The 10,527-nt window shown below is 57.3% G+C and overlaps 1 protein-coding gene across 1 annotated transcript in view; it reads left to right on the top strand.

The window, feature by feature from the left end:
* Window positions 1-446: 446 nt before the first annotated feature.
* The window catches only part of FBN3 (fibrillin 3), a 70,172-nt gene continuing 60,091 nt past the window's right edge, over window positions 447-10,527 (top strand). Inside the window, exons 1-10 of the mRNA XM_019964278.2 lie at window positions 447-1,955; window positions 2,095-2,177; window positions 2,674-2,772; window positions 2,956-3,051; window positions 3,295-3,390; window positions 5,148-5,345; window positions 5,457-5,582; window positions 5,722-5,847; window positions 10,070-10,222; window positions 10,332-10,517. Of these exons, the coding sequence (XP_019819837.2) occupies window positions 1,759-1,955; window positions 2,095-2,177; window positions 2,674-2,772; window positions 2,956-3,051; window positions 3,295-3,390; window positions 5,148-5,345; window positions 5,457-5,582; window positions 5,722-5,847; window positions 10,070-10,222; window positions 10,332-10,517 (1,360 nt within the window). The 5' untranslated portion in view covers window positions 447-1,758. The remainder of the gene's footprint in view (window positions 1,956-2,094; window positions 2,178-2,673; window positions 2,773-2,955; window positions 3,052-3,294; window positions 3,391-5,147; window positions 5,346-5,456; window positions 5,583-5,721; window positions 5,848-10,069; window positions 10,223-10,331; window positions 10,518-10,527) is intronic.

Here is a 10,527-nt window from a genome sequence, read left to right as displayed (position 1 = left end):
GCCGAGCGGGCCCTCCGACGCCGAGCCCCGCGCGTCCGCTTGTCTCGCCTGCCTCCACGCGCGCCGGCTGGCAGGTAAGGGACGCGCGGGGCCAGGGGCAGGCGGAGGAACCGGAGAGCAGCGGGTGGGGGGAGGCCGAGGCAGGAGGAGGGGGCCGGGGCGACGGAGGGGGAGGGGATTCCTTTGTTTGCAGCCGGCGGCCCCGGCCCCAGCCCCCTCCCCTCCCCGCGCTCCTCTCGGCGCCGGCGTTGGGGCGCGGGGACCCGGAGGCACCGGAGGGGCTCGGTCCAGGGTGCGAGCGCGGCCAGACCCACACCCGCAGGTGAGGGCGGGACCGAGCCTGGTGGCGGCTCCCGGGCCTCTGTCCCGGGCCCTGCCCGGTGGAGAACGCGGCCCGCGGGCTCGGGGGGCGCGCGCGCCCTCCCCACTAGCCCCTACACCTCGTTCGCGGATCCTGGGATTCCTCGCTTTCCGTCCCTCCGGTTACCCCCACCCCTCTGCCGCCTCGTGGAGAGCGCGCTGTCCCATTCATTCCATAAGCTCCTGGGCGCGGTTCTCAGAAGCAAAGTTGAGGGGTGAAGGAGGGAGCTGGGTCAGGCCACGCCGGAGACGGAGGTCCCCCGGGCCCCGAGGCTGCGTAGAGAAGGCGTCCACCGAGCGCAAAACAGCCTGGACGGCTTGGAAGCCAGAAGAGTGCCCTTGACTAGTGGGGCCGACTTTCTCGCTTCCCCGCCAGAGGTGACAAAGGTCTTTTCCTTTTCCGAGGACCTGAAGACCACCTGGTCAAACTCTCATGGCCCAGAGAGGGGCAGCCGCCAGCCCAAGGGCACACAGCACACTCCCCATCCATTCTGCCTCCAGACCCAATTCCTTTCCTCCCTAGTGCGGAAAGCTGGACTTGAAAGGGGCCCCGTGATGGCCACTTGGTCTACCTTCTCTTCCCCAAGGGCCCAGCTCCTGTCCTCCTAGCCTTTGTCCAGTCCTCTCCCTGCCAGGAGTGGCTGTGTCCCCATCCCTTCCCTCCCGTCCTTCCAGGTTCCAGAGAGAACCAGGCACCTCCTGGAGCGTAGGGTCCCCTTGATTTTCTTTCCCCCCATCTCCTCTGCCTGGACTTCAGCTCCCACTCAGCCTCTTACTAAATGTGTGTTGACCTCAGTTTGCTCCTCTTTGAAGTGGGCGCAATAGCTGTCCCTTCCCTGCTGGACAGAGGGGTGTTCTTGCCAGTGGGAAGTTCCAGTCTGTGCCCCAGAGCTCCTGCAATCCTCCTTAGATGCCTGGCCCAGCCTCCTCAACTGCGTACTTCCTCTGGGGCCCTTATATGCCCTCCTGCACGCTGGCATACGTCCACTTCTGTCCTTGTTTCTCCCACTTAGAGTCCTACAAGGGCTCTCCACTGCCCTGACCTACAAGTGGGAGCTCCAGTACACAGGTATGCCCTCCTGAAACACCGCAGCCGCCACCCGCCCCTCCTCTCCACTCAAAGGTCCAAGGTCTTCTTGCCTTTGCTCCCAGGGTGCTGTCTCTGCCTTGACACCCTCCTCTCAGTTGACGCCATCACTGAGACATCACACCTCCTCCGGGAAGCCTCCCCTGACGGTTCACCTGCTTGCGGGTTGGGGTTGGATGCCTCCTTGGGCCCCCATCAGCACCCAGTTTCTCCATCCGGGCAGCCTTCCCACCACTCCTGGTTCTCCTGGGTGCCCAAGGGCTTCTTGGGGTTGACTCCGCCTCCTCTCCGCAGCCTCCGAGGGACGTATCATGATTCTGGAGGGTCCGTGCTTGACAAGGAGAGGAGCCAGCCCCCTCACCGTGGCCTGGGGCCCTCTGGCTCGGCTCCTGCTGGCCTGGACAGCCCTGTTGTGCGTGGCGGGTGTCCAGGGCCGTTGGGATGGGGCTGTGCAGCCTGCCGGTCTCGGAAGTGTGCGCAGGCGTGGCAGCCCTGGCTTCTTGCAAGGGTGTGTGGTACCCGGGATGCTGAGAGGCCCCTGGGATCTGGGCTGGGCCTGGGCTGGGCCATCCTGCTGGGTGGGAGAACGAGGCCCAGGGGACGTCCAGCCAGGTAGGGGCTCACCTGCCTCTCCTGCTCTCCTGAAGGCCTAACGTGTGCGGCTCCCGCTTTCACGCCTACTGCTGTCCTGGCTGGAGGACGCTGCCCGGTGGGAACCAGTGTGTTGTGCGTGAGTGCCGCTGCCTTCTGGGGGGCTGGGGGCGGGGGTGTATGGAGTTAAGCCATGGAATTGGCCTTGCCTGTGTCCTCAGGCTCCCAAGCCACCCAATCATGTTTCTTTGCCTTACAGCTTCCCTGTGTCTGTCTGCTTGTCAGTCTGTCTGTCTTTCTGTCTTGGTCTTTCTCTAAGTCCCTGTCTCTGTGTCTATCTCTGTCTGTCTTTTTCTCTGTCTCTTTTTGTTTCTCCACCCACACCCCATTCTAGTGGGTCTGGAATCTGACTCTGTTCGCAAGAGACCTTCCCTCTCACCGCCCCCCCTACCCCAGCACAACAGCCAGCATACCAGTACCCTCCAACTTCTGTCCTTACTGCTCAGTGATTCGGGCCCAAAGAACACCTCTGTCTCCCCGCGGCTCCAGCAGAGCTTCGGTCCTCCGGGCCCACAGGGGGTGGGGATGGTAGAAGATTTGAATCCTGGCCTTGACCGCCGCCTGCTGCCCTCCAGCCATCTGTAGGCACGCCTGTGGCCAGGGCTTCTGTTCCCGACCCAACCTCTGTGCCTGCGCTGATGGGAAGCTGGCCCCCAGCTGCGGGGTGAGCCGAGGTGAGCAGGAAGTGATCCCCCACCCCAGGGGCGGGAAGAGGAGGTGAATGGCTTCTGGAAGCCTCTGGAAGTTTCCAGGCTGGTTTTGCTGAAGGACCAGAGCCAGGCTGGACACTTCTAATCCCAGAGCCTTGAGCAGGTATCTCAGGGCTTTCCTGTGTGTGCCCTGCTCCCTGCTCACAGGGTCAGGGTGCAGTGTGAGCTGTATGAATGGGGGCAGCTGTCGAGGGGAGTCTTGTCTGTGCCAGAGGGGCTACACAGGCACCGTGTGTGGGCAACGTAAGTACCCCCCATGCACACCTGGGCTTGGGACCCCGGAGGCCAGGTCTCTGCTATCGTCTGCCTACTGCCCACCGGTCCCTCTTCTGGGACCAGGATTGGAGGGGACACACTTATTGTTACAATCTTATCCCTCGGTCTGGGCTGGGTTGCGGGGATTCCTGTGTGAAGAAATGCTCACTCGGGCCTCAGCTCCCTCTACTGTTGGGGAACCTCAGGCCACCCCCTTCCCTTCCTCCACAGCTGTCTGTGACCACGGCTGCCACAACGGGGGCCGCTGCATTGGGCCAAACCACTGTGCCTGTGTGTACGGCTTCATGGGGCCTCAGTGTGAGAGAGGTACCAAGCTGAGCATGGGGAAGGGGTCAGCAGGGAAGGGGCACTTCCTGAGATGTGGTTGGACCCCTGGAGGGTCCAGTAGACCTCCTCTCTACTGTCCTTGCTGCTCAGAAGGACAGAGAAACTGTCTACTCCCGGGAAGGAAATCAGGGAGGGCTTCCTGTAGGAAGGGGTAAGTTGGAGTTCATGAGATGGACAAGGCCCCTTATGCTGCACCCCTACTGTCAAAGTGACCCCACAGGCTGAGGTGGGAGGAGTCACCTGTTGCGAGACTGTCACCCAGGCAAAGACAGTGGTTGCAATGAGAAGTTGGATGCAGGGCGGCAAGGGAAGGAGACAGTGATGAACCTCAGGTGTGCTCTGAAAACTGAGGGGCAGGTGGGTGCAGGGAAAGGCAAGACACTCAGGTTGTGTTGGCTGAGGAACCTGTGGGTCACCAAAGGGGCAGCTGGATACCCAGGTCTGGGGCTGCCACATCTATGGGATCTGAAGCCCCATGGATGTTTGAGGTTCTTGGGGAAGAAAAGGGGGGCGTGATTTAAGGGTCCACCAAAGAAATGGAGCCCAGCCACCAGCATCTGGGAAGGAGAAGGTGAAAAGGAGTGTGTGGCGATGGGGATGCCCAGGCCAGTGAACCACCAGAGTGCCTTGCTTGGCCAAGGAGCCCAGAAAGGCAAAGACGGGAAGAGCCCTGGGACTGACCCCAGCACGGGGGCTGCTGCTGAGGCCCATCTGTGACTGGAGCCAGTTTGGGGAGGATATAGCCACAAATCAGAAGCTGGAGGGGCTATGGGTTGCCTGGGTTCCAGGGTGGGCTTTGGGAAACTGGATTTGGCAAGAAAACAGAGCTGGAATTTGGGCTGACAGAGGGGGAGCAGTCACGGTGGCTGAGGGAAAGTGAAGATTAGTGGGGAGGGTGAGAGAGGAGGGGCCTGGTGTGGGGGCTGGGAGGTGGGGGCCCTAGAGAGAGGCAGGGCTGGGTGCTAGGCAAGAATGAGTGGGGATTCCAGGGTCCTGGGAGGCTGAGGTGAGAGTCTGGAAACTCTGTTTTGCTTAGGCAAGTCAGGCCTGTGTCAGAGCTCCTCTCCATACGGGCCTGGGGGCTGGCTTTGGCTTCTCCTTCTGGGAGGGGCTTCCCTTGGTCCAATGCCAGCCCCTTGATTGGAGCCATCTGGAGCATGGAGCCAGGAAGTCACATCTGGGCCCATGCCCGGTGGTGGGGGGACTGATGAGACCACCTTCGGCTGGGCGGGGATTCAGCGATGAAGAATTGTAGGTTCAGAGCATTTGGTGGATGCTGGGTCCCTCCCAGAGTCTGGGAGATTCGGCAGAGCCGGAGGTTGCTCAGGGATGGGACCAGCTCTCTAGCAAAGCGTCCGTGGGTCCCTGCCCAAGCCTGCAGGGAGGGTGGGCCTGGGGGAGGCGGGGGGGTCTCCAGACATGCTCTGAGCTCTGTAGGCTTGGAGGTCCTGGCTTCTGTTGGAGGTTGGTTGCACATTGCTTTGGAGAGAAAGGGTTTTGAAAGATGAATAGGAGTTCATCAGGTAAGGGAAGGGAACAGTATGAGTAGAGGCTTGGGGTCAGGAAAAAAAAAACAACCTGGTGTGTTGGTATAGGGAGGCTGGGAAGGTGGCCACAGCAGTAGTCCAGGCCAGAGAGGTGGAGGCCTGTGCTGGGCCTGATGGGATGGAAGTGCAGATGGTAATGGGGGAGGTGGGGCAGGTTGAGGCCAGCTGCCACATCCATCTGCCCTGCAGACTACCGGACGGGGCCCTGCTTTGGTCGAGTGGGCCCTGAGGGGTGCCAGCACCAGCTGACAGGCCTCATCTGCACCAAGGCGCTCTGCTGTGCCACTGTGGGCCGGGCCTGGGGCTTCCCATGTGAGCTCTGCCCAGCTCAGCCACATCCCTGCCGCCGGGGCTTCATCCCCAATATAAACACGGGGGCCTGCCAAGGTAAGTAGAGGGGGCCAATATGTGAGGACAGAGGTCCTGGGAACCAGGGCTGAGTGGGAGCCCTTGGCAGCTTTGGTTTCCTCCTCTGACGGGTCTCTCATCCCCTTGCAGATGTGGATGAGTGCCAGGCTGTGCCAGGCCTGTGCCAGGGGGGCAGCTGTGTCAACACTGTGGGTTCCTTTGAGTGCCGCTGTCCCACTGGACACCGGCTCAGTGAGAACAGTGCCAAGTGTGAAGGTGGGTGATGAGGAGAGGTTGGGACCTCCTCTCTGCTCTGCTCTGAGCGGCTCAGTCTCCCCCTGAAGGGAGGAGGAGGAGGTGGGATAGGGCTGGTGGGGGACCGTGCCTGGCTCTGACCCAGCATTGATCTGTATAGATGTGGATGAATGTCTCAGTGTGCCAGGCCTCTGCTCCGGGGGTGACTGCACCAACACAGTTGGGAGCTACGTGTGCACCTGTCCCCATGGTTATGCCAGCAGCCTGGACGGCACTCGCTGCCTAGGTGAGCCAGGGCTCGGGGTAGGGTAGGGGGCTGAATGGGCAGATGCCAGGTAGGAGACAGACCCCTTGCTCATCTATCTCTGCAACCTTCTGGTCCTAGGGCTTCTCTAGCCCTTCAATTTCTATGTCCTTCTGTGTTTTTGGACCCTGGTTTCCATCCCCTCAGAAATTCTGGCTCCTTACACTTTGGTCTTTATGCTCTCTTGACCCCAGTCTGCAAGCCCCTCTAGCCCCCATCTCTAAGGCCTTTAGCTCTCTGGTCTCTTATCTTGGTCTCCTGGCTTCAGTGCATTCCCCCTCCCCCATGCCCCTCTACCCCTAGGACTCTATGTCCTTCTGGCTTACTGGGTGGTTGTCATTCTTGCCTTCCTGGCCTCTGTTTCTATGCCCCTCTGGCCCTCTGCCCCTCTAGCCCCCATCTCTATGCCCTTCTGCCCCTCTAGCCCCCATCTCTATGCCCCTCTGGTTCTCTGTTCTCCATCCTCCATCTGTATGTCCTTCTGCCCACTGGACTCACTGGCCCCAGTCTCTGTATCCCTCTTTCCTCTCCTGAAGACTTTTTAAAAAGTACCCATCTTCCCCTACACCCTGTCTTTGAGATAACTGAGGCCCTGAGAGGGGAGGTTTGCTTGAGCCAAATCCACGTGTAGAAGAGATAGTTACCCACACACAGCTCCCCAGACCCCTCACCCTGCTGCCACCAAAGTGGAGGCCTCTGGTCTGTGCCTCTCCCTGGATACCCACCCTCCTGTAATCCCCCACACCCCACCTGGCTGGGGCAGGGGGATCCTTGGGCTCTCTCTCTCCATCCTGTTGTCTTGATGAGCTGCTGGTTAGACTTTAGAGGCAGCTGACAGGGCTAGCCAGAAACACTTGTGATGCGGTATGGGCAGAGCCTAGGTTTGGTGAGACAAGGTGGGCTTGGCAGGTCTCCAGCACCACCTGGGCCCCTCAGGCTGGATCTCTACTAGGCAGGACCGAGAATGTTGTGTTTGGTGTTCTGCCAGTGTGCCGTGGCCAGTGCCAGACCTATTTATTCCTCCACCTCTTGGGACCATCTTGGTTGGCATGGTGACTAGCTCTGGGCACGTCCCTTGGACTGTGGGGGCCTTCCCCAGCTACTAAATAGAGGAGCCTAGATTTGAATCAAGGTCAAGTGTTCTCTGAAAATGAGCTTGCAATTCAGTCCTGTGTTCCAAGTGACCCAGGGCAAGTTCCTTAACCTCTCTGCTTAGCCTCAGCTGCCTTATGTGTGAAGTACTGGCAGTACTTACCCATTTTACTGTTCACTAACTCAGTCATGTCTGACTCTCTGTGGCCCCACGGACTGCAGCTCACCAGGCTTCCCTGACCTTCGCTATCTCCTGGAGTTTGCTTAGATTCGTGTCCCTTGAGTTAAGGATGCCATCCAACCATCTCATCCCCTGTCACCCCCTTCTCCTCCTGCCCTCAATCTTTCCCAGCATCAGGATCTTTTCCAATGAGTCAGCTCTTCACCTCAGGTGGCCAAAGGATTGGAGCTTCAGCATCAGTCCTTCCAATGAATATTCAGGGCTGATTTCCTTTAGGATTGAGTGGTTTGATCTTCTTGCAGTCCAAGGGACTCTCAAGAGTCTTCTCCAGCAGCACAGCTCAAAAGCATAAGGAGAGGGTTATATATTTATGGAGTGATTCACCCAGGGGTGGAAGTAGGGGTACTAAGTACACATTCAGAAACACAGGGGAGCAGAGAAGTTGGGTTTGTGACCACTTAGCAGAGCCTGATCACAGTAGGTGCTTAATACTTGGATTTTGTCTTGTCCTCCCTACTAGAAAGGCAGCTGCTTGGTCAAATACCCTGGGGTTCAGGAACCTGGCTTCCTATCCCTCCTCACTCTCCAGCAGCTGTGTGACCTTGAACAAGTCTGATGACCTCTTCTTGCCCGGGCAGGCACAGCCGTGGTGGAGTGCCAGGGATGATGCTGGAATTGCAGAACTCTGACTCCTACTCATGCACCTGGGGCCCCTCCCGCCCCCGCTGCCAGGTGCATGGGGGTGTGTCTGGGGAGGTAGAAATGCTAGCCGTTTTCTCAGCCTTGGGCAGCTCAGGGGTGGCTACAAGGGCCCTCCATGCCGGTTGGAGGGGTTTTTCCACTGTGGGCCACTGGCTAACATTTGTGGATTTTCAAACCTAAAAATATGCTCTTTTAGAGTCAGAACCCAAGAAATCTGATCACCGAATAAAGCCGTCAAGACATCACAGTGGAAGTGTGTCCGTGGTTTTTGTAGCTGGAGAGCTTCTGCCTCAGTTTCCCCAGGGGCTGCCGCTATGAGTCTGCCAGTCTGCTCCCCTGTTGTTCAGTTGCTCAGTTGTGTCTGGTTCTTTGAGACCTGGTGGGCTGCAGCATGCCAGGCTTCCCTGTCCTTCACTCTCTCCCAGAGTTTGCTCAAACTCATGTCCATTGAGATGGTTGATGAGTCAATCATCTCATCCTCTGTCGCCCCCTTCTGCTCCTGCTCTCAATCTTTCCCAGCATCAAGGTCTTTTCCAGTTGAGTCAGTTCTTCTCATCAGGTAGCCAAAGTGTTGGAGCTTCAGTTCCAGCATCAGTCCTTTCAATGAATATTCAGGGCTGATTTCCTTTAGGATTGAGTGGTTTGATCTTCTTGCAGTCCAAGGGACCCTCAAGAGTCTTCTCCAACACCACAGTTCAAAAACATCAATTCTTTGGCATTCAGCCTTCTTTGTGGTCCAGCTCTCACATCTATATATGACTACTGGAAAAACCATAGCCTTGACTAGATGGACCTTTGTTGGCAAAGTAATGTCTCTGCTTTTTAATATACTGTCTAGGTTGGTCATAGCTTTTCTTCCAAGGAGCAAGCATCTTTTAATTTCATGGCTGCAGTCACCATCTGCAGTGATTTTGGAGCCCAAGAAAATAAAATCTCTCACTGTTTCCATTGTTTCCCCATCTATTTGCCAGGAAGTGATGGGACCAGATGCCATGATCTTAGTTTTCTGAATGTTGAGTTTTAAGCCAGCTTTTTACTGTCCTCTTTCGCTTTCGTCAAGAGGCTCTTTAGTTCCTCTTCACTTTTTGCCATAAGAGTGGTGTCATCTGCATATCTGAGGTTATTGATATTTCTCCTGGCAATCTTGATTCCAGCTTGTGCTTCATCCAGCCCTGCATTTCGCATTATGTACTCTGCATATAATTTAAATAAACAGTGACAATATACAGCCTTGACATACTCCTTTCTCAGTTTGGAACCAGTCTGTTGTTCCATGTCCGGTTCTAACTGTTGCTATTTGACTTGCATACAGGTTTCTTTGGAGGCAGATCAGGTGGTCTGGTATTCCCATCTCTTGAAGAATTTTCCACAGTTTGTTGTGATCCACACAAAGGCTTTGGTGTAGTCAATGAAGCAGAAGTAGATGTTTTTCTGGAACTCTCTTGCCTTTTCTATGATCCAATGCTGTCTAGGTTCGTCATAGCTTTTGGTCCCCTGGTCCCTCTTCAGATTAAAAGCCTCTTGGGTTTCTGCAGAATGCCCAGGGCTGGCAAGCGAGACCACCCAGCTACAGATTCCAGCATCTCTGTTTGAGCATCCAGCTTGACTTCCCACTGAGGCAACCCCCCTGAACCTGGGGTCTTCCTCAGTGTGGTTGAATATCCCAGGGAGCTTACTAACAATGCCAGTGTTCAGTATGGGACACTATTGCTTGGCATGAGCCCAAACCTCCTTCTCTGGGGTAATTTGGAAATCTTGGTTTATTACCTCTTGGTTTAAACTTGGTTTAATCCTCTCAGTGAGGATCACCCACGTGCCAGATAGAGTGCACTCTGCAACATTTTTCTGATATGAGTGCCCTGAGCATCTCTGGTCCGTGGATGGTGAAACTGAGGCGCAGAGAGGCAAGGAGGTCTGTCCTGCAGATGGTGCTGGTGGAGCTGGGATGTGCAGTCTGGTAACTGGTCCTCAGGGTTTCCCAGGTGACTCAGCAGTAAAGAATCTGCCTGCCTGCCAATGCAGGAGATGCAGGTTCGATCCCTGTCTGGGAAGATCCCCTGGAGGAGGGAATGGCTAGCACTCCAGTATTGTAGCCTGGAGAATCCCAAGAATAGAGGAGCCTGGTAGGCTACAGTCCATGGGGTCGCAAAAGAGTCAGACACGACTGAACAGCGACTGAGCACACATGAACGGTCCTCCCTACCCCTCCCACCCCGCCCCCTGCTGCAGACCACCGTGCTGGCACTTGCTTCTCGGTGCTGATTGCAGGCCGCTGTACTGGAGACCTCTCAGGCCACTACACCCACAGGCAGTGCTGCTGTGACAAGGGCAGGTGCTGGGCGGCTGGCCCAGCCCCTGAGCTGTGTCCTCCACGAGGCTCTGGTGAGTGGCTGGGGGTGCCTCCCACCTTCCTCTACCCCAGAGCTCAGCCTGCAGGGTGGGGACCCAGGGGTACAACCGAGGCTTAACTTCCAACCCCACTCCCTTGCAGATGAGTTCCAGCGACTGTGTGCCCCGGGACTCCCGCTCCTGCCTTCCTATCCAGGCCCCTTCCCCAGCCTCCCTGGCTTCGGATCCAGTGGTGGTGTGGGTCCTGGCCCAGGGCTGGCACGGCACAGCCCCCACGGCTCCAGTGGTCGTCGGGTTCCCAGCCTGGGCCTTGGAGATGGCAGCATTGGTGAGGACTT

The sequence above is a fragment of the Bos indicus genome, chromosome 7 (genome assembly GCF_029378745.1).
Source record: "Bos indicus isolate NIAB-ARS_2022 breed Sahiwal x Tharparkar chromosome 7, NIAB-ARS_B.indTharparkar_mat_pri_1.0, whole genome shotgun sequence".
NCBI classification, from domain to species: domain Eukaryota; kingdom Metazoa; phylum Chordata; class Mammalia; order Artiodactyla; family Bovidae; genus Bos; species Bos indicus.
The sequence above is the reverse complement of the archived record's forward strand: the minus strand, read 5'-3'. Positions and strand labels throughout refer to the sequence as shown.